Source organism: Myotis yumanensis, unplaced genomic scaffold, assembly GCF_028538775.1.
Source record: "Myotis yumanensis isolate MYYU_CA2020_CCGP unplaced genomic scaffold, mMyoYum1.0.hap1 SCAF_11, whole genome shotgun sequence".
Lineage (NCBI taxonomy): Eukaryota > Metazoa > Chordata > Mammalia > Chiroptera > Vespertilionidae > Myotis > Myotis yumanensis.
Window position 1 is genome coordinate 24760694 of NW_027223762.1, and position 22171 is coordinate 24782864.

The 22171-nt window shown below is 55.6% G+C and overlaps 1 protein-coding gene across 2 annotated transcripts in view; it reads left to right on the forward strand.

Moving 5' to 3' along the window:
• TTC7A (tetratricopeptide repeat domain 7A) overlaps nt 1-22171 on the forward strand; it is a 106510-nt gene that overhangs the window by 51232 nt on the left and 33107 nt on the right. For both annotated transcript variants that reach the window (XM_070429155.1, XM_070429154.1), the window contains exons 10-15: nt 1624-1707; nt 4972-5076; nt 12640-12757; nt 13927-13984; nt 15041-15113; nt 17048-17208. In XM_070429155.1, the coding sequence (XP_070285256.1) occupies nt 1624-1707; nt 4972-5076; nt 12640-12757; nt 13927-13984; nt 15041-15113; nt 17048-17208 (599 nt within the window). The remainder of the gene's footprint in view (nt 1-1623; nt 1708-4971; nt 5077-12639; nt 12758-13926; nt 13985-15040; nt 15114-17047; nt 17209-22171) is intronic.

Sequence of the window (22171 nt, forward strand, 5' to 3'; positions counted from 1 at the left end):
ACATTACGATTCATAACAGTAGCAACATTACAGTTATGAAGTAGCCACGAAAATAATTTTATGGTTGGGTCACGACATGAGGAACTGTATTTAAAGGGCCAGAAGGTTGAGAACCACTGCACTAGAGGAAAGTTATGCATCCCTCAGTTTCCCCCAGAGATGATACTGGTGTTTTTGTTTGTTCGTTTGTTTAATCCTCACTGCAGATATATTTTATTGATTTTAGAGAGAAGGGAAGGCAGAGAGAGAGAGAGAGAGAGAGAGAAACATCAATTGGTTACCTCCCATACACACCCTGACAGGGATTGAACCCGAAACCTTTCAGTGTACAGGATGGCGTTCCAACCAACTGAGCCACACTGGCCGGGGTGACACTGGTGTTTTGTGACTTCCTCTCCTGACAGGGTTCTGAGCTGGGTAGACAGCCCCCTCCCCCATTCTGTTGGGCAAACCCTGCTGGGGCCATGCTCTGGGCTGTGCCCAGGGGGTGGTGCCTCTTTGGGGTAGGGAGAGCCAGGGGTACTGAGCTGCCCCTCTGTTCTGCCCCCTGCCCACAATGCACATGGCACACACAGTTTTGAGCTCTTAAATCCAGGCAGAGATCCAGGTGGCTGTGGGGCCCTCTCTCAGTGAGCCCCTTGGCAGTAGATTCCTTTTCCTCGCGGTTCCGAGGGCTCCTGAAAGGAGGGACAGTGACACCTGCCAAGCCCCTGCTCACGCCAAGCACTGTGCCAGGGGCTTTCTGAGATGGTCCCTCTTTAACTTGGGAAGGACGAGTGGTGGTCTCTCAAGTTTATCACGAGGTAGGTGGGACCCAGAGAGGTGGTGATTGGCCAAGAAGGTGCAGGGTATGCATGTCGAGCCGGCATGTGAACCAGGCCACTGAGCTCTCCAGGTGCATGCTGTCTGGTCCTGTGCCCCTCCCCTGACCCCACACCACCTGATCGTGGCCACGCAATGAATCATATAGGGGGGGCATCTGCCTCTAGTCCCTGGAACCACGTCGGTTGGGGACTGTTGGGTCTCAGCAGGCAGCCCCTGGTCTGGGCTGCCCAGGACTGGCCAGGCCAGGCAACAGTCAATTTTGTCGGCCGGGGGGCATAGAGAGCAGCAGGATGAAGAGGAGCCTTTCCATTTGGGCAGCATTCTGTGCATGGGCTTTGCAGCCAGCCTGCTCTGCCGCTTACAGGCCTGAGCCTCTGGCGAACCTCAGCTTCCTCACCTGAGAAATGGGGGTAATTAGACAACCCACCGCCCAGGCTGCCGGGAGGAGTAACTGAGCTAATCCCTGTAAAAGGCTGAGAACAGTGCCGTGTGCAATGTTAATAACTGTCAGCTGTGATTATTCTTATTGGATGTCTATCTACATTTCGAAAGCACTTTCGAAAATCTCATTTCATTTGCTTTGCACCATCACCCTGTGAGACCATTCACCTGCCATGGAGGTGGGCACTGAGGGCCAGGGGTTCCGCATGGACGGGAAGCCCCTGAGGTTTTCTCACCGGAACCAAGCAGGCCTCCTGCGGTCTCCTGGGCCAGGGGCTTGGGCAGTGATGACCCTGGAGGGCGGGATGGGCTTGGTGTGTCCTGGCAGAGAAGTGCTGACCGACGTCCTCTCCCCAGTGCCTGGAGCGAGCCATGAAGTTTGCGTGTGGAGAATTTCACCTTTGGTACCAAGTGGCCCTCTCCATGGTGGCGTGTGGAAAGGTAAGGCCCCGGCCTGGGGCTGTGCATCACCCTCAGGGGACTCTGCTCTCCTCTGGTCCCTCCCAAGGTGGGGATGGCATGCAGGAATGTTTGTCAGGCGGCTGATTTTCATCTCCAGGAGGGTGAGGGCATGGGAGGGCCACACACAGACCCCCTCTGCACGTGAATCCCGTGTGCACGTGTGAGTCTATGGCTGCTTTTCTCTGAGGGTGTGTGTGTGCGCAGGGAGCATCGTGGCACTTCCACGGTGAGTTGACGGACACACTGCATGAGTCAGGTGTGGGGAGTGGGTCCCAGCAAGGGGAACTGTGTTCCATTTGGGCTGTGGCTGACTTCCTGCCCCCGAGCGTGGAGTCCGGGAAGCACCTGCTTGTGAACCTGGAGCTGACCAGATACCGGGAGGATGGGCTGCATTTGCTCTCTGCCCTCCAAGCCCTCCTCCAGCACCCCTCGTTCTTCCTTTGATGAGAATCACACTTACATAAGCCCCTATTTTAAGTAGCGACATGATAGGAAAAGCTTCCCGGGGCCGGGTACTGGGGCTGTTGGAACTGAGGCTGCTTCGAAGGCAGGAAGTAAGGTGGCATGAGCTCGCAGATCATTCCAAGAGCTGTAAACACCCAGGGCCCTTTCGTGGGGCTGAGGGAATTCCTCGCCCCCTCTGCCCCTGCCCGCCCATCTGTGCCACCTGCCATTTCTAGCCCTGCACTGTCTCCGAGGAGGGCCCTCGTAGGCTGCCAGCGCCTCCGTCATGAATGCAGGGTGTACAGGCTGGGTCCTGGCAGGGAGAGGAAGGGAGAGCAGGTGCTGTAGCCTAGCCGGTGGGAAGTCCAGCCAAGAATCAAGTGGGAGCTTCTCTGCCCCTGCCCTGCTGGGCATTTGTCTTCCCAAGCCTCTCCCCACCCCACAACCCCCATCACATTGGCCACCCCACAGAGCACCCTGAACATGACATGATGTACCCCAGCTCTGTGCTCAGCAGGGTCTTGTCAGGGCTCAGGGAGAGTTCAGAACAGAGATGAGGAGGGAGGAGTGGGGGCTGGGGCTTCCATGGAGCCTGGGCAGACAGTGCACAGGGCATGTGAGAGCTTCCTGCCTCCAGGGAACGGAGGAAATGCCTCCAGTTCTGTAATAGTGAGCGTGGACTAGAAGAGCCAGGGCCGTACGGGTTCTCGCCTTCTGTGAGTCATGGACCCTTTGAGATGCTGAGGAAAGCTGGGACCCCTCCTCAGGAGAAAGCACCGCCCCCAAAGTTAGCTTTAATTTCTGGTTGCTCCCAGAGGTCCCAGTCTCAGAGAAGTTGCCATGTTAGCCTGGAAGGTATGGGGCCTTCCACCTCCTCACGGAGAAGACCAGGCTCAGAGGGGCCCTGATGCAGCCTGGCTCATTCCAGGGTCCCGGGAGCTGGTGCCCGGCCCGGCTCCTTCACAGGAGCCAGGCGCACAGGAGAATGCGCTTATGATGGGTGCGAGGTGATTGGTGAGTTCCTCATAGGAGGCCCCTCCAGCCGGGTTACACCCACCCGTGCGGCAGATGATTGGTCTAGAAGTACACTCTCCACCTCCTCAGGAGCCCTGCCCAGAGATCGGTGGGCCTGGTTGGCCAGACCTCACCTTTTCTAAGATCCTGAGGTGGAAATCCAGGTTCTGTACCTGTGATTGTGCCGGAAAGGTCTTCCAGGAGGTGAGGCGGGCAGATAGAAAGGTACCAGCACTGCAGCCTGCAAGAAGAAAGTGAGTTCCACGGCATGATGTAGGTCGCTCTATCTTTTGGTCTCCTCAGCAGTCACATTGGCTGCGTTGCTAGGTAACCAGTGTGACCAAAAAAAAAAAAAAAATGCAGGCTGCTCTGACTGTGGAGTCCTCAGATGGCTCCTTAAATAGCAGCGTTTTGTGGTCTGTGTGGGGGAGAATGTGAATGTGGAGGTCAGGGTTAGACAACCCTGTGTTTCAAGGATGCACAGGTCAGCAACCAGGGAAGGAAGCCAAGGAAAGGCCTTGAAGCTCGCTAGGGTGTGTGGCCAGAGGGGCGGTGGTGCGGGTGCTGGGAATAGCTCACAGGGGAGGGTCTCGGGAGAGGGGGAGGGCCTGGCAGCTCTGTCAAGCCCTTCAAAGCCTCTCTTGCTCCAGCCCACGCAGGGCACCCTGTGCATCCTCAGCCTAACAAAGGCTGCCATCTGCTAGCACCCTCTTGTAGGTGGTCCTCTTGATTCCTGAGAGAGCAGTGGGGGACAGTGGTGTTTTTCTTCTCTCTCCAGCCTTCCTGATAGCCAAGAGCCATGGCCTCTTCCCCTTCCCACAGTACAGGGCAGAGCAGGCGGTTGGCTGAGACACCTGGAATTGGCCTAATAGGCCTGAGCCCAGAGCCTGGGAAGTCACATCTGGGCTGAGAAAAGCTCAGACTTTCTCTAAAGGGTCAGCAAATAGACAGTTTTGACTTTGCAGGCCAAATAGTTTCTGTGGGAACTACTCAATTCTGCCTTCGCATCGTGAAGGCAGCCACAGACAATACATACATGAATGGATGTGGCTGAGTTCCAATAAAACTTTATTTACAAAAGCAAGCTGAGGGCCACATTTGGCCCTCATACTTACAGCAATGCTTGGGCCATAGTGAGACCTAGATAAGTGTTGCTGGTGTTCTTCTCATTACTGTGATTAGTTATATCCCTGCCTCGCCCAGGATGCTCCCCCCTTGGGCCTCCGTCCACCCGTGGCCATCCTCAGCAGGTCCAGTCTGACTGAGTCCCTAGAGCCTTGGAGCATCCCCAGATTCCTGTCTGGAGGTTCTCCCTGGCTCTGCCACCTTGGCTTCTCTCCTGCTAGTCTGCCAGCCTTTAGACTCCCACCCCACTCCCTACCACCAGCCCTGCCTCCAAGTCCCATGTGGTTTTGGCCTGATCTCATCATCTGCTAACCCAAGAGTTAGAAGTTTGAGACAGCCCCTTTCTACCTCTAAAATTTGTGTGGTTCACATCTGAATTCTTTTTAAAGAGCCTCCATCTGTTGTCACCTTAGCTGTTGTCATATCACTTCTGGGTGAGGATCACAGCTTCCATTCTCCAGATGTGGAAACTGAGGCCTAGGAGGGACTTGCCTGCCCACACTGCCTGGGCTCCTACTGGGCCCACTTCCTGGCTCTTGAGAGGAAAGGGATGCAGAGACAGGGCTGGCAATTTGGGAGCTGCCCCCATTGTGCACAAGATGCCCAGTCTGTTGCCACCTAGGGCTGCGCGTGATGGCAGTGCCTGCTCTTTCTCTGCAGTCGGCCTACGCTGTGTCGCTGCTACGGGAGTGTGTGAAGCTGCGGCCCTCGGACCCCACCGTGCCCCTGATGGCCGCCAAAGTCTGCATCGGGTCCCTGCGCTGGGTAAGTGAGCTGTGGGGGCAGGGTGGGCAGGGCCCAGGGCCTGGCGGCCTCCTGCAGGAGGATGATGGGGGGACATGCCCATCTTGCTGTGTATATGACGTTGATATAATGAAAACATATGGAGAGAGAGAGCTGGATGGGTCATGGAGGCTTCCTGCAGGAGGAGGTCTGGGACTAGTCTTGGAGGTCTGGGAGGGGTCCACACAGGCCAGCGCAGGCCCTTCCGTCACAGCTTGCTTGCCCTCGCCCCATGATTAGCAGGGAAACCAAGTCTTTCCAGAGAGACTGCTGGCATCTTGCACCCTAGAGGTAGAGCAGCCTTGGGATGTGGGTGGGATGTGGGTGCTGGCAGAAAGGAGGCACCCAGGCTGAGCAATGCAACAGCGGGTGGTGGTATGAGCTGGAAAACAGAGAGGGTGGGCTCGCCAACCCTTAGCTCACAGTCCTGTGTATTCCCAGGCTCCTGAGAGGGGCCCCAGCTCCATCACTAGGATGAAGCCCAAAATATCCACCTCGCTGAGGTGGGGCGGGGGAGGGCATCTGCGCTCCCAAAGGCTGCCAGCTCTGAGGTGGCTGTGGGTCCACCCAGCCAACGGCCGCCCTTGCCAGGAAGTCCTAAATTTAGGTCTTCCCGCCGTGGAGGAACTGTTTCCCTCAGCAGCATAATTACAGTAATTATGTGCATTCAGATTACATGGTAATAAAATTAGGATCAAATCAGTCCAAATTGAAATCAGATGAGTTAGGAGCAAAGGAATCAATGACAACATAAATAGAAAAGCCCAAAAGGAAACTTAAACATGCAGACTTGTCACCAGAATCAGGGAGGAGGGGAGTTGTTTAACCTCAGCTGAGAGCATATTTGTGTTGGGGGGCTGGTTTGAGCCCGGGTTTAAATCGGGTACAGGCTAGAGTGGGTCCGGTTGGAGGGCGCGGGGTGGGGGGTCTCCTGGTGGCCTTCCCTGATCGAAACCTCACCTCTGTGGCTCCCTAAAGCCTTGCTTATACCTGCCGTGGACACGGAGCACATCTCATTGTAGTCATTAGTGTTTGATCGGCTGCTTCCTGCCTGCCCCCTATTGGAGATTGAGCCTGCAACACGGGCATGTGCCCTTGACCAGAATCGAACCTGGGACCCTTCAGTCCCAGGCCGATGCTCTATCCACTGAACCAAACCAGCTAGGGCCCATCAGTGTTTCTTGATGGAGGGAACTGTCTCTCTTCCTTCCTGAAACCCCAGCCCAGAGTTGATGCCTGGTGCTTATTGGATGAATCCTACTTGCTGATGAGCACAAACACATGGCACCCAGTTCTGCCTTACATGGTACTTCTCTTCCCGATTAGACAGGGAGCTTCTTCACCTGCCGTGACTTGCACCCTGAGCCCCCTTCCCCACACAGAACCCTGCACATACTAGGTGTTCACTACTGCCTTACAGAATGACGCCTGCCCCAGCTGGCCGGGAGGGATGGGTGTAGGAAGTCTGCATCTGGTTCAGTGGTGCTCCCTGCCTCCCTGGGTTGTGCTGGGCCGAGAACAGAAACAGGCTGTTGGTAGCCAAGAGCAGCCTGTTCTCAAGGAGGCCCGGAGAGGGGTGGCAGCACTCCCTGTCATCAAAGCTGTGAGCAGGAAGAATGGGTCTGACGGGGCACACAGGGGGGTGCTAGTACTTGGGACACAGCATGGATCCTGAAAGGTTCCTGACATCACCTTGTCCGCTTTCTTCGTGGCCATTCTGGCTCACATCAGCCCCCAGCAGGCCCAGCCATTGTCCAGCCAAGCGCTGTTAGCAGGGGACAGAAATCTCCGGGTGGCCAGTTTGGCCCAGGTTGCAGAAAGGGAGGCTGAAACTGGGACATTTGAAAAACGAGTTGTGCTGGATGAAACCGGACTGGGTGGCCATGTGCCCAGAGGCGGAGCACCTGCTGTCCCCACATCCTGTCCTTATGCCTGGAGCTAGTGTGGGATGTCCCAGGTTGGGTCTGGGTCTCAGGGCAGGTAGGGAGGGGACCAGGCAGAGGGATGGTCACGTGCTGGTTGATATGGGGTTTGCGGGGGGGGGGGGGGGGGGGGGGGGGGACGCGGGCGGGAGGGTGGAAGCAGTTGGGGCAGCTATGGAATCAGGTGGGAGGCTTGGCCCGGCGCTCCCCTAGGTGACAGCTGTGTGTGGCAAACTCCTGCTCTGGCATGGCCAGCATCTCACCAGGGTCCCCAGTCAGTGATTTGGGACAGGAGAAAAGGGAGATGTAAATATTTTTTAACATCCCTTCAAACGCAATTATTTAAAAGTCATGCAATTTAAAAAGGTGACTTTTCTAGGAGGATGGGAGATGGGGGTGTGTATGTGTGCTGTGTGCCACACACAGAAAGAGAAGGGGAGGATGTTACGAAACAGAAAAGCAGGCCATGCTCCTCTTGGGAAGGGTCTGGGGTACTGTCTCGGGGCCACTTCCCCTGAGGAGACTGTGGGGCGGTAGAAAGAGTACAGGCTTTGGAGGCAGAGAGGGTAGGGTTCAAATTCCTGCCTACCCACTGGGTGCTGTGTGACTTCAGGGGAGTAATGTGCCCTCGCTGTGCCTCATCTGTAGCCTGGAGCTGAGCAGTGTCTCCGCTCAGCACATTGCAGGTCCCTGGTAAATGGCAGCTATCCCTGTGCCAGCCTCTTCAACATAGAGGCTCTCAGAGGGATGTGCTTTTGTGGTTTTGCCTTCACTTTTCAGATTCAGGGGTGGGAAGATGGATTCAGTGTGGATGAGGCGGCTCTCCTGCCACTCGCTTGTGGGAATTAGGGAGAGTGCCTGCTCCTCTGGGGAAGACGCATTTTCAGTCTTTTTAGTAGAGCAGATAACAACAGCTCCTGGGCCTGTGGGACAGGCCGGGAGAAACCCAGGTGCTGTTTAACAAGCTCTGCAGGCTCAGGAGTGACCCCTCTCTAGTTCCCAGGAAGGGAGGAGGCGGTGAAGATTCCAGGGGACAACCTCTTAGGCAGCCCTGGAGTCGGAAGGCAGCCTGAGCGTGAGCAGGGTGTGCAGCTGATGCCGATCTTGTGTGGGGACCAAATTAGGACAGCTGGAGAGATGAGGAACTTGTCCGGTCACTTTTCTTACTTGTGGAAGGCAAAAGCCAAGGTTCAGCCCATACCCTTGAGGGCATCCTTTCTCCAAGGGTCAGAGAGGAGGAAAAGGAAGAGCCACAGAGGGCAGCAGTGGATCAGGCAGCTCAGGGAGAGCCGGCTGTAGATCAGGAGACCTGGGTCGGAAACTCACTTCTGCCACTTACTAACCCTGGGTGGTCCCCTAAGTTCCCTGTGCCTCAGAACCTTCGACTGTGAAACACCATCCCATCAGGTGGCCGCAGTACGGGTCAGGTGAGCACTAATTCACTCTAGAATTGTGGAGGGCGAGGGTGCAAGGATCACACCTGGGTTTTGTGCAGTGACATGGCTGCCGTAGGTAAAGGATGTATTAAAAGCAGTGTATTGTTGGGAAGGGAACAGTTGAAAAGAACTTTGAAAAGCCCTCAGCCTAGAAGTACGTTGATGAGCAAGGAGAGCCCAGTGCTGTAACCTGAGCGAGTCGTGCAGAAGCAGGAGCCACCACTACAGAGCTACCGCTGTTGCTTTTAAGGCCACAGGAGGAAGCATCGGGAGATTGGAAAGGACCAATGAGGTCCTGGGTGGGGAGAAAATGGCTAGATGGGCAGAGGCTGGGAAGCTCAATCAACTATTTGTTTTTCACAACCCAGGTTGACACCCATTGGTGGGTTGTGAAATAGAACTCTTTAAAAAGTAGTTGAAATAGACTGTTAGAGAATAGGATAGAAAATATCTGAGTGTATTGCCCACGGTTGGGGCGAGTGTTGTGACAAAGGGTAGATTAATGGTTACATGTCTGTGCGTCCTGGACCGTGGGCCGGGGTCAGTGGCCTCCCAGGGCTGTGGAGACCCAGTTTGTCCTGTGTAGAGTCACTCCTTTTCTGTGACTGAGTGAGGGTCAGGCCAGAGACAGAGGGCGGGCAGTCATGTCCCCTCTCTGGACTCAGGAGGGTCTTTGATGTCACTTCCTAATTGGTCACTGAGGTCACGTAGCTATAGGGGAGGCTCTGCTCAGATGGCACTGGCTGCATCTATCAGGCTGAGATTTACAACATTTCTTAAGGTTGAACTAATTGTAAATATAAAATTGCAACTAATAATGCAGTTTACATTCACTCAAGCTCTGCTCTGAGCATTCCCGGTGACTCCATCTCATCCAGTCCTCTCAGAAACTCGATGAGGCAGGCAGTTCTTACCCCTCTTCCACAGAAGATGGAACTGAGGCACAGCAGAGTGAAGTGATGTGCCCAAGGTCGCAGTTAGTAAGTAGCCAAACCGGGTTGTGAGCCCAGCAAGTGCGGCCCCAGAGTTTGTGTTCTTAGATACTAAGCAGCCCTGCTTTCTGTGTGGAGAGCTCTTCATGGGTCTGAAGCTGACTCGGAACTTAAGTTGGGTTAGAGGACTTGAGGACAAAGATGGAAAGGGCACATTTCAAGGGTTTTAGGAATCCCACTCTTGTCTTAGAATTGGGCATTATATATATTTTTTCTTTAAATATATATTTGTTTTTAATATATATTTTTATATCTAAAATACATATATATTTGGGGGTTGTTTATCATATTGTATACGGTCATACTTAATAGACTGATAATATTTCTTTTCCCTCATAATCACTGCATTGGCTCCGCATGTAAAGGCTGCTTTGTTTCTGGTAACAGAAATCAAAATAGTGTTGGCCGTGTAGGAAAATGGCACATTGAAGCCTTGTGAGTTTGATTTGAGATACATGCTGACACCGTGCTTAGAGATCATGTTAAACTATGTGAATAAGACTGGAAAGTACTGGTGAAGGAAGGCCACTGGCCTGGGGGTCAGAGTGGGCCACAGGTGGACAAGCTAAGGATGTATGTTTTTCAAGCGAAAGGCTGGTGAGCTCTGTTCATCCAGAATATGTGTTTGAACTGGAGAGTAATTTTCCCTGTTTGCCAGACATCGCTGAGCCTTGTTCCCAGCACCCTTTCTATGTGGGTTGCAGGCGGTAGAAGCTGGCGTTGGCCGAGTGGAAGGACATGGGCATGGGAAGTGTTTACACATGGAGTGCAGTAGGTTTCTGGATTCTTTTTATAACTTGTACTTGGTGGTTTATAAAAATAAGCCTGTTCCTTTTGCATGAGGCATAACGAGGTCTGAAGGCAGTGTGTGAGATGAGTCGATCAGCAATGGGGATATTAGGAAGGAGGAGAGGTGCTCTTTGCTCCCTAACCCTTCCCATGATGCCTGCTGCCTCCCCTCTCCCTGCCATGAGACCCCAGCCGCACGATTGCTTCTCTCTTGAAGCTGCCATAGTCCCAAGCAAGGCCCACACAGTGTAACCTTAATTAAGAGCCACCTTGTTCTGTGGGGTCTTGCCCTGCTTTGTGTGGCTCACAGAATCCCATGCAAGTTCACCAGGCATCCTGCCCCCTTGTCATTGGGCATCCCCGGTCGGTCCCAGCACAGGGTGTGGTTTGTAGGGAGGAGCAGTTACAGTGGGGGTTGCAGCTCTGCATTTTGCAGATGAGGACCTTTGGGGCCCAGAAACGAAATGACTTTCTCAAGGCCCCATGGCTATCAGGTGCTGAGCCAGGGTCAGAGCCGGGGCCGGGGACTTGTCCTCCAATGCTCTTCTTGCAACCTGGTTCTGACTCCAGCAGACAGAGCTCAGCATCTCCAGCTGTAGGCACACCCGCCAGTTGGGGCTGGGCAGCCAGCAGCCGTGGGGTTTCCTGAGCTGCTGCCTCCCCCTGAACCCCAACTCCTAGGGTCTGATGATGTCAAACTCCCTTGTTTTTTGTATGTTTAATTTATTTTTATTGATTTCAGAGAGGAAGGGAGAGGGAGAGAGAGATAGAAACATCAATGATGAGAGAGAATCATTGATTGGCTGCCTCCTGCACACACCACACTGGGGTTTGAGCCCACAACCCAGGCATGTGCCATGACCGGGAATCAACCATGACCTCCTGGTTCATAGGTCGATGCTTAACCACTGAGCCACGCTGGCCAGGCTCGCTTGTTTTTTTAAAAAAAACAACCCAGCCTACCATTCTGGATGGAGATGGCCCATTGCCCAAGCCAACAGCTTGAGCTCTACCACGAGGGCAATGGAGGGCTACCCTGTTCAGCATTTGTCAGGGATGGTGGTTGGGCCACAGAGGGATTCAGCCCTCCTCAGTCATTTCTATCTGAGCTCTCAGCTCACCCTCTCAGGTTCCCTTGTACATGGGGCTTATTTTTCCCTCTCTGTTCACTGACTGGGTTCTCTGCTCCTTCAGCCTTTTCCCTGCACGTGGTTCGCCACCGCTGTGCCCAAATGGTGGACTCAGCTCAACTCACTTCTCTACGCTGATGGCCTCCGTCTCAGCATCTCAGCTCCATATTCCAGGGAGAGCGTCCCTATGGCCAGTGGTCAGGCCACCAGATGCAAAGTTGCCCCTCTCCCAAGGGAGCGAGGTTGGGCCTGGCATGGACAGGAGCGGGGCGGGCCACACTGGCTTGGGCACCAGAAGCCAACTCAGGTTTGCCTCTGCTCCCTGGTTGGCTGACCTCATGGGCCTCTCCTGGGGGAAGACACCCCACATAGGGACCTTGGGGTGGCAGTGGGCTTTGGCTATGATCTGTTAAGCCCCTTTACTATGGGGTAGAACCCATCTTTGTTCCTGGTGACACGCACTTGGGTGCACTGCCACACCAGGCTTATGGGCAAATGTCATTCCTGGGCCTGAAAGGAGGAAGGGGCATTTCTTGGAGGCCTGTAGGCTGGGAGTGGACATGGCCGAGGCCCCTGGCTGCCCCCTTCCTCCCTAACTGGCCTGACCACGTGGGTAGCCCAGAGGCTCTGGAGACCTGCCTTGTGCATGCCCCTCTCTCTGTGTCACATGTTGTATATGATGGTACATGCACACGTGACCTGTGCCAATTGGTCCCTTTCCAACTGGAATAGGACAAAAACCACCCCAGGCCTTTGTCCCCTGAAAGCTTTGAGTTCTCTGTGTCGGGGAGCGAGCTCACAGGCACAGCAGAAGCGGCAGCCTGACCACTCTGCGGGGTGGGCAGTGGCCCTCAGGCCCAGCCCAGACCCCTGTCTGTTCCCCCTGCCCTGGCTTCCTTCTGCTGACAGGGACAGACACAGCTACCTACAGAGGCCAGATGAGGAAAGGACCTGGCTCAGACTGGCCTGGACCTGGGTCCATGCTCTCAGCAGAGCAAGTGATGGGAGACACAGGGCCCTGGGATGAGGGACGCTTTCTCTGAGCGAGGTTGTGCCCTTGAGCACAGGCCCCTGGGTGGGTGGAGAGGTCCAGGGAGTCACTGGTAGAGGTAATAACTTTGATCCACTCTGGCTGTGTGGCCTTGGACAAGCCACCTGGCCTCTGCCCACATACAAGGAATGACAGTTCTGAGTGATCGGGGCTGGTGACTGTGAGTGGCTTGGATGCCAAGGCCAGCAAAGCCCTCCCGGTGACCTTTGCCTCTCCTCTTTGCAGCTGGAGGAGGCGGAGTGCTTTGCCATGATGGTGATCGACCGTGGGGAGGAAGCTGGGGAGTTCCTCTCCAAGGCCTACCTGGCGCTGGGCCTCACCTACAGCCTGCAGGCCAGCGACGGTGAGTGCCAGGGTCTCGGAGCCTCTTCTTGGGGTGACTCAGGCCTCCTAATGGCCTCTTGTTCCATCAGTGTCTACCTCCCAATACACCCCCTTTGACTCCTCTGAGATAGATGTGTATACACACACACCCCCCTCAGTCCCATTTCCACTCCTTTGTCCACCCTTCACACCTCTCAGATGCCTTCTTCATCAACCAGTTTTTCCCACCCTTCAAGGCCCAGCCCCAGCTCTTGGCAGAACTTATGCCAACCTCTGCCTCTGGGACCCTTTGTGGTACTGGCAGCTGTAGTGGCCCGCCAGCCCTGATCCTATATTCTAGTTCATTCTGGTTCACCTTTAACCTTAGCACTGCTGTAATCTTCTGGGGTCTTTTGAATCCCCCTCCATGCATAGTGTGGAGCTGGGTATACAGCAGGTGTTTAATAAATACTTGCACTTGGAGGAGGGGTTTCACTACTGCTACTCAGAGCCTAGCATTCACTCTCCAACCCTGACAGCTCAGCTGTGTGTCCCCATGGATCAGGCAGCCACCTACTTCTGTATCCATGCAGCTTGAGAGAAAGAGAGCAATGGACGCCCCCAGACTAAACCTGGTATAGGAATCGGCCCCTGAAAGTATAATAGAGGTTATGGGGTGGGGTGGGGAGTGAGGGAGGGGAGTTAGTGCTCAGTGGGTGTAGACTTTCTGTTAGGCATAATGAACAAGTTCTGGAGATGGATGGTGGTGGTGGTTACACATATTGTGAATGTATTTAATGCCACTGAGCTGTACACTTAAAATTTGTTAAAATAGCTAAAAAAGAAGCAGCAGCCTCATGGATAAGGAAGCCCAAGGAGGCATGTGGCCAGGATGGAAGTGGGAACCTCTTTCTCCAAGCTCAGGCCTTTGAGAGGGTCAGGTTGGCACAGGTGACAAAGAAGGCAGTGGAGTGGAAGGGCCTGGTGTGCCAAGAACCATGCCAGGGGGCTGGGGTCAGGTGGACACCCCACACCCTCCCCCAGTAACCAGGGCAGTGGGTGGCATCAGTGGAGGCTGTTGGAGTGCCAGCATTTGCCAGACAGGGCCCGATGGGGCCTCCCCTGCAGAGCATGTGTGCCCTGGGGTGAGGCAGGGCTGGTCGCACCCTCAGCATCCCCTCATGGCTGTCTGCATCCTGTCTTCCGCAGCGACTCTGAAATGCAGGCAGGATGAGTTGCACCGGAAAGCACTGCAGACGCTGGAGAGGTAAGGGGGCCCGAATTGCACAGGGGCACAGGTACCAGTGCACATGTTTGATCTCAGTGGACCCTCTGGTGTAGATGGAGCAAAGGTTTCTGTCCCCATTTTATTGACCAGGAAACCAAGGCTCTGCGAGCTCACGCATGAAGCAGAGACAGGCCTTTGGGGTTGGGTGGGCGGTGGGGCCTTTCAACACTGGTGGGTCCTCCCTCCCCCCAAGGCTGAACCTTAGCCCTCCTGAGCTCAGGGTTCTAATATGGGAATAATAACCCATTATTGTTTTGATTACTACCTGAGATAAAGCAGGAAAAGTACCTTGCACAGTGCCTTACCTGTAGCAGGAGCTCAAAAATTCAATGGCTATGGGGACTCTCCATAGCCCTCCCAGAGATTTCCTGGCAGCCATGGGGTCAGGAATATGCGGCTGGGGAGGTGGGGAGGAGAGGCAGAGATGACCTTTCCCCAGCAGCAGCCTTCCCTCCCTCAGACCCATCCTTGCTGAGCTCCTGTCTCCACACAGCCTTGGCCCCTGACCTCCTCGCCACTCCTTCCTCAGAGCCCTGTGTGTCTGATCCCCGACCCCCCTAGTGCTGATGTGGAAGCTTCTGGGTACGGACTCCTTGTGCCAGCTTCCCTGGAATATGCAGCACACTTAACTCCCTCTGGGCAGGTTGTTCCCGAGCCCAGGGAGACGGGAGAGTCCCGTCCTGGGCGCCAGGATAGGGGGACATTTTCTTCCTTTCTCTGCCGCCTCTTCATTCCTGAGGCTTCTTGCCCAGAGAGGCCGTTCCCAGCGCCTCCACCCTCAGGAAGGTGTTTCCTTCTGTCCTACGGTGGAGAGGGCAGGCTCCAGGCTCTGTATAAGACCACCGCAGGGCCCCAGCCAGGTCAACAGCTGCCCCTACCGGTGGCTTTCTGCCCAAGCCATCACCTGCCGGCTGGGCACCTTTCCAAGCAGACCCCCTGGTGTAGACGGGGCACACGGGGCATGCTGGAGGCCTGTGTCAGACACTGGTTGCTCGACCCTTGGTGACTGACTTGGTGCTCCCTTTCTGCATACAGAGCCCAGCAGCTGGCGCCTGGCGACCCCCAGGTCATCCTCTATGTCTCCCTGCAGCTGGCCCTCGTCCGACAGGTGGGTTCCTATCCCCCAGGTCTCTGGGGGCTGCTGACCTTTTCCTGGCACCATTGCTTTTACCAGCTGTGTGACCCTTTGCAAGTGACTTGACCTCTCTGAGCCTCTATTTCCTTACCTGTGACAGGAGCACCTTCAAACTCCACCTCAGAGGGACCTAGTAAGGATCAAGTCAGAGAATGTGGTACAGCCCCTGACCCAAGTGGGCCGACAGAGGCATCGGGAATATGTAGCACACAGAAAGAGAAGGGTCCTCGCCATAAGAGTCAGGGTGCAGCGGAGGGAAAAGCCAGGCCAAGGCAGGGTTGAGGGAAAGCAAACAGCAACCTGACAAGCCCAGGGAAACAGTTGAGTGAGCCAACTGGAGATGAGACCAGAGGCCAGGAGTTGACACAGACAGTAAGACCAGCCTCCAGGCCAGTGGACACGGCTCCACGTACCCCTGGACGAGGCCCTTGACACCTCCCTGCCACTCTCTCCAGGAGCACAGACAGCGAGATGCCTGGGACCACTTTATCTTCTGTCTCTGTAGAAGAACCGGTGCTTTTCTTGCCATCAAACTTGTGATAGACCTTGGGTGATGTGTTTTTTGATATCTTTAATTATTCAGCCACCTCTAATGAATGGCAGCTATTGTCTCAGAGAGATGGCTGGGCCAGCCCAGTGGAGCCTGGCACCCAGTGTTCTTGGGGACCCCAGATCTTGGTAGCATCAGTGGGTCAAGGACCCCTAAATGGACTCTAAGCTGGCCCCTGGCCTGCCTGGGTCTCAGGCCCACTGGCCTGTTCTGCCCAGACCATGTATTGCTGCCCGAGCAGTGAAGGCTGTGGGTGTGGCTCCAGCCCAGGATGATGGGGTCCACTCTGCAGAATCACCAGGGTAGGAGCACCCTCGGGGAGGCACAGGCAAGCCAAGCTGGCAGCCACACTGGCCTTAGCTTCCTCCTTGCCTTTCCTCAACCTTTCCACAGAGGAAGGTCCTCATGGGAACTCTTGGGGTCCGGAACCGCCCACAGGCTGCACAGAGGCTGGGTGGAGACCAGGCAGGGGCCGGACACCCCCGGACCCAAGGCCCCCACTGGCCTGCACCATAGGTCCCCCAAGGAACATGGGAGGATCAGTATCTGAGATTGGATAAGAAGCCAGACTTTCTAAAAAGACTTACAAGGCTCTTGGGAGGATGTGGACAAAGTCGCAGTAGTTGGTCTAAGTGCCAGACCTGAGAGCGTGGGACCACACGCCCCTCAGGACTAGGAGGAGGAATCCTACCTGGTCCTTAGCTGCCTGGCTTTGAGGTCGTGAAGAAGGAAACACATTTTCACACGTGCATGGTCCTCTGCAGAGCATTTGTCCACATCCCCTCAGCCACTGCAATGGCTCTGGCTGCTCTCATTTTGCAGCCTAAGAACTACAGCTCAGAGAGGTGAAGCCCCTTGTCCTAAGGCACCAGCTGGAACATGGCAGAGCTGGAATCCTGCCCCCATCTGACCCCATGCTCTTGCCACTGTGAGCCTCTGAGTAGGAGGGGCATTTATTTGTCGGCCCCTGTCACTGCATGGACTGGTCCAGAGAAGAGGGCCTGGCTACCTTCAGGTACAGACTCGTGGCCTGGTGGTTCTTAACGACCCCCACTCCAGCTTAGGAAATGCTTCCCAGTGTCTACAGATCTTCTGTGCTGCACCGCACACCTGCTCCTCTTACTTCCAAGTGGGGACAGCAGAGGCTTCCTGGGCCTGACTTTGGGCCGCAGATCCCTCTTGCCATGTAACTGGGGAGTGGTGGGGGGTTTCTCATCAGAGCACCAGCCCTGCCCCTCAGTGCCCAGGGTCTCAGTTGAGTCTCATGTCCCCTTGATGGCTGGTGCCTGGCACCAAAGTCCTAGAGGGAGGTGTGGGCCTCGGGGAAGGTCACTGAGCTGGCGGTTCTCTCTGGCAGATCTCCAGCGCTATGGAGCAGCTGCAGGAGGCCCTGAAATTGTGCAGGGATGATGCCAATGCCCTCCACCTGCTGGCTCTCCTCTTCTCCGCCCAGAAACACTACCAGCTTGCGCTGGACGTCATCAACATGGCCATCACGGAGTACCCCGAGAACTTCAAGTGAGTTCCCTGGGGGCACCACTGGCTGGGGGGCGGGGTGGCCACAGATGCAAGACTGTGAAGAGATGGGAGCAGAGCTGTCCTGATGGAAACACGGAAAGGGGATTCAGGCCCCTCCTCAGTCCCCAGGCCCAGCACCTGGCATTCTACTGCACGCCGTCCCTTCCTAACTTCTAGACCGAATGCTTTCTGCTGGCAGAATCACCTCCCCTGGACTAATGTGGGGAGGCTACGGCCGCCTTTGAAAACCTGCTTGAAGCCCATGCTGTTTGAGGCACAGCAGGAGTGGGGTGTGTCCAGGATGTGGGGGGGCCTCTGGCTCTCCCTCAGCTCCTCCCGGCCAACCCAGGGAAGGGCCTCCGCCTCCTGCCAGCTTCCCCCATCCTCCCTGGCTCTTGGCCTGGGTGAGGAAGCCAGCTTCTCCCCAGTCCTCCTTTCCTTATTGGCAGTGGGTGCACTGTCCACCCACTCCTTTCCTCCAACCTCAGGTGTCCAGTTCTTCCCCAGGTGCTTCACTCACTGAGTGTCTTCCTGGGTAGGTGGGGGAGGTGGTCCTTGCTGTGAAGTTGGCGGCTCCCCTGGGAGGCGCATGGGTGGACTTCTGGGCCTCCATGAACACCTGGACCTGAACCCTAAGGTTTGCACTTGCATGCATCCAGGACATGGCTTTCCTCAGACCCTCAGAGGGACCCTAAACCCAAAAAAGGTGAGAAGTCTCGATGCAGACTGTGCTGTGATCAATTAGTAGGGTAACTGTGCCCCACTTTGTCAGCTGTGTCCCTGCTTCTGCAGGCAGGAGCCTTCTTAAGGGACAGCCTCCCAACAGAGCTCCCCCATCCAGACACCACAGGGCCACTTCTGGGGCCTCAGGGGCTGGGGCCCTGGGGCCAGCAGCAGGGAGACCGCTTTCAGGTCTGAGCCAAGAAGGAAAGTGAGTCCCAGCCCGGAGGCCTCCTCGGGGTCTTCGGTTCCTTTATCACTGCAGAGAGGCCCACCGGGGAGCTTTTGGGGGCCAGAGCATCCCATCCCTGTGATGTCTGCACACTGGGGTCATGGGGTGGAGAAGCAGTGACAGGTTCTTGTCTCTGAGCCACCCTGAGCCCCTCACCTCCACGACCATGAGGAGCCCAGCTCGATCTGAGCCAGCCCTAAAAGGCTGAGAGAGTAACTGGAGGTAATATGGGAGCTCTGACCGCCGGAACTGTGGGGACAATCCCTGTTCCTTAGGCAGGAAAAATAAATCCATCTTTTAAAAAGGTGGGGTGGAACACCCACCTCCCACACAGCTCTGGAGCGACCATGACTCTGCAGATAAGTCAATACCATTCCCCACAGATGAAACCCCGGAGCACAGAAACCCACGGATTAGCAGGAAATGTCACTGAGTCCATTACCGGTCAGGGATCACTGAAAAATGTCATTGCTCTTCAATGGAAACTGTGTCCTGCTTCTCCAGCTGCTCCCTGCATTGGGAACAAGCTGTGTGGCTCTGGCTATTGCCACAGCAGTTAATTAAATGACCGATCCAATAATATCACTGCAGAAAAAAAAAATCAAACCCCCTGACGTCAGCCCAACAAGGTCTGTGTACTCGGGGGGTCTGTCTGCCACTGAGCTCCTCCCCACCGGCTGTCCCAGGTGGCCGAGGCCTTTGGAGGCTGCAGAGCCTGCCTTCGTGAAGAAAGAGGTGGGCCAGGCCAATGTCAGGAGTGGAGGAAGCATGGCACAGGGGAGGGTGTCGCTGGGTACAGTGGACCCCTTTCTACATGGGCTATCCCCTTCTGAGGCATGCCTGCCCCTTAACCTGTCCCCCTCCAGCAGCATGCCCCTGCTTCCCATGCCTTCGTTCCTCATCTGCCAAAGACTGGCATCTATCCTGCCTCCTCTGCTCCTGAGGTCTGTTGTGAGACTCAGGCAAGAAAAGGTCTTGGGGTCGGTGTACAATCCTGTTGAGGGACAGCAGTGTGGAGGGGTCTGGGAGTCGGCCCACTACAGTGTAAGACGGCAGCAGGTGGGCAGTGCACGTGGGCCAGGCGCTGGAGGAGGGAGCCCTGTGTGTGAGGGAGGGCAGGGACACTCGGTGAAAGGTGTTTAAGCTTTTCAGCGGCATAAGTGGCCACTCTTCCTACAGGCAGTCTCAAGACTCCTGGAGAAAAACCCAGCTTTCGTGGAGTTGAACTTTTGAAAATCCTCCTGAATTCAGGGATTAGAAAGCAACGCAAAGAAGCCTGTTAATTTCCGTGCTACGGGCTGACCTTTAGTTAATGGAGCTTGGGTTTAAAAAGGCAGGAACGTGATGAGGCAGAGACTGACGGCCGGCCGCAGGGACAGTGTGAACCTGGCACGGTGGGAACGAGACACTCAGCAGCTTCCTGAAATCCTGAGGGCTTCTGACTAAGCCCTGGACACATGTGCTGGCCAGGCTGGTGCTGGTTAGACTGCAGGGGGCCTCATGGGGGCAGCAGCCACCCTGTTTGGACCTGGTTCCAAGCCAGGCCAGGCAGGGGAATGTGAAAGGGCCCGTGCCAGCTTGGAGATGCCTTTGCTAGTCTTTTCTCCTGGTCCTGGGTGTGGGAGGCAGCTGGGAGGCCCTGAGAGGAGGGACAGGGATATGGGGTCAAAGGGAACGGGCCCTGATAAGCGTGGTGGTTCCTGAAGCCCAGGGCTCCTTGGGGCTCTGGTTTTAGGTAACAGATTCCTTGTGCTTTAGTCAGGCTGCTTGTAGTGAAAGTCGCCATGGTAACCAAACAACATTCCTGGGCTAATGATGGGAGCTTTCCAATAACCAGCCTGTCAGTCACTGCCCCCACCCCAGGCCTGGCAGCCTGCCAGACGGGTTTTGAAAGCCCAGGCCATAGGGCTGGAGGCAGAGGAGCCAACTGGCTTGCCCTGCCCAGCTCCTCAATGCCAAGCCTGCCTCCTCCCACCCCTGTGGATCAGGGTAGGCCCTCCTGGGAGTTTCTGCCCAGCCACCTCAGGTTCAGGGGGACTTGAAAGGTCCTGGGGGAAGGTGTGTCAGAGCCCCAGGGGCACTCCCCAGCACAGGAACAATGTGGCCCTCTGGACAAGCTGGAGCTCGCACTGTAAACAAATGGAACCATCAAAGCCGACTCCCCAGAGAAACCTAAGCTGTTTTGGAAAATGTTTGAGCTGATAACTAGGCGTTGGCTGAGGCCAGACCTCAACCTTACCCGGTGAAGGCTAACATCGGCCCCCGGGGCACCTCTCTGATCTACCTGGCCTGCCTCAGCTTTTTCTCAAGTGACATGTGACATGTTTGTAGCAGTGCATTCCCGGAGCAGGTCAGGGTCCTGTTAACATTTCTGACTTAAACCCAGTGTGTTTATCGGATGGATCCTATTAGGGACTTGCAGTAGATCAAAGGGACACTTGAAATACCAGCCTTCCCGTGAGAAGGCTGGAATCGGAGGTATGAGCACAAACCTACTTTATCACTTTGCCGCACTCATTAAACATGTTTGGCTGCTGCAGCCCCGCTGAGGACAAGAGCCATGGCTTACACCTGCGGGCCGTGTGGTCGCAGGGTGTTAAGCCAGGCATAATCACTGGCACTGGGCTCTCGTCCCCAAAGGTCAGTTCCTCCTCGCTAAGCTGGTTTGACATTCAGCGTTTCCCTCCGCTGGCTGTTCCCTGGTTGCTCCCTGCAGCCGCCTGTGATCTCACTCTGTGTGACACAGCAGTCACACAGGCCTCGGTCTCCCCAGAGGGGGCTGCTCACACTCAGACTAGGAGGGCAGACGAACTTTTGTTTTTTGTTTGCGGAGGAGAGGAAGGAAAGGAAAGAGGTATTTGCAGATTTTTCCAAAAGGAATCCTTCTTTTGTTCTGAAGTGGCTTTTAGCCCTTTGCTTCCTGACTCCACGATCTAACTCTGTGCTGAGGCAAGCACCGGGTCCCAGGGCGCACCATCCTCTAGCAGGAGGGGCCCAGCCCGCAGAAGAGAGGGCAAGGGCCACTCATGCCCATAGAGCGGGGTTGCCTTCCCCTTTGCCGGGGGTGGTCTTCAGGTGCCAAGGGTCTGCTCGCTGGGCAGAGATCATAAACCAGGACCAAGGTGTTTGCTTCTTGGTGTCTTATCCTGGCTGGGAGCCTAGCTTCGTTCCACCTGAGGCCCTTCCTTCTGGAAGTTCCTCCACCCCCGGATGGTTGTGGAATGGCTCAGGGTGATGTGTCCATATCCTTGGAGATCGCGAATTCGTGTTTGGAGAGTCATTTGGAGGTGACTGCGGGTGGCTTGCAGCTGGGAGCAGTGGGCCTGGAGGCCATCAGTCAGCGGGTGAGGAGGCCTTGCCGTACAGCCAGCCACATGGTGTGCACGGGGAGGGCGGCCCTCCAGGTGAGCAGGGCTGGGAAGTCAGGGGAGGCTAACTCCAGAAAGCAGAGTTCACAGGCTGCTGGTTTTTTAAGCTCAGTTAGATCACAGAGAATGAATTTACCAGGGGAGAGATCAGCGTGGGCCTTAAACATTAGGGGATGTGGGTCAGTGTCACCATTGGTTTTTAGGGCGAAGAAGAGCTGCCATCGGGGTCACATTGGGGTTAGTCCATGGGAAGGTAATAAAGCCGGGCCTGGCTATGGCCTTCTCCCTCTCCTGTTGGAGCTTTAAAATGATATCCTCAGAGAGCACCGGGTGAGATTTTAATCAGTTAAGTGCCCTGGTGGAGTCTGTCCTGGAGGCATCACAGAGGCGTCTGGGAGACCCATGTCCCTCAGTGACCCCTGGTATTTCTGGGCCGCTCTGTGACTGCCTGATGATCAGCCTGAATGGGGCAGGGGGCGAGGGGGCGATTGGCTCCTACCCAGAAGGGCTGCTCCCCTTTTCTTCCTGCCCCCATCCTGTCCTGGAGGGAGGGGGTCTGTGCCTGGTTGGGCTGGCCCCTCCCACCCCACCCCCAGACCTCCATCCCTGCCGGTCCAGCCCTCTAGGGTGCCCTCACTTGGCT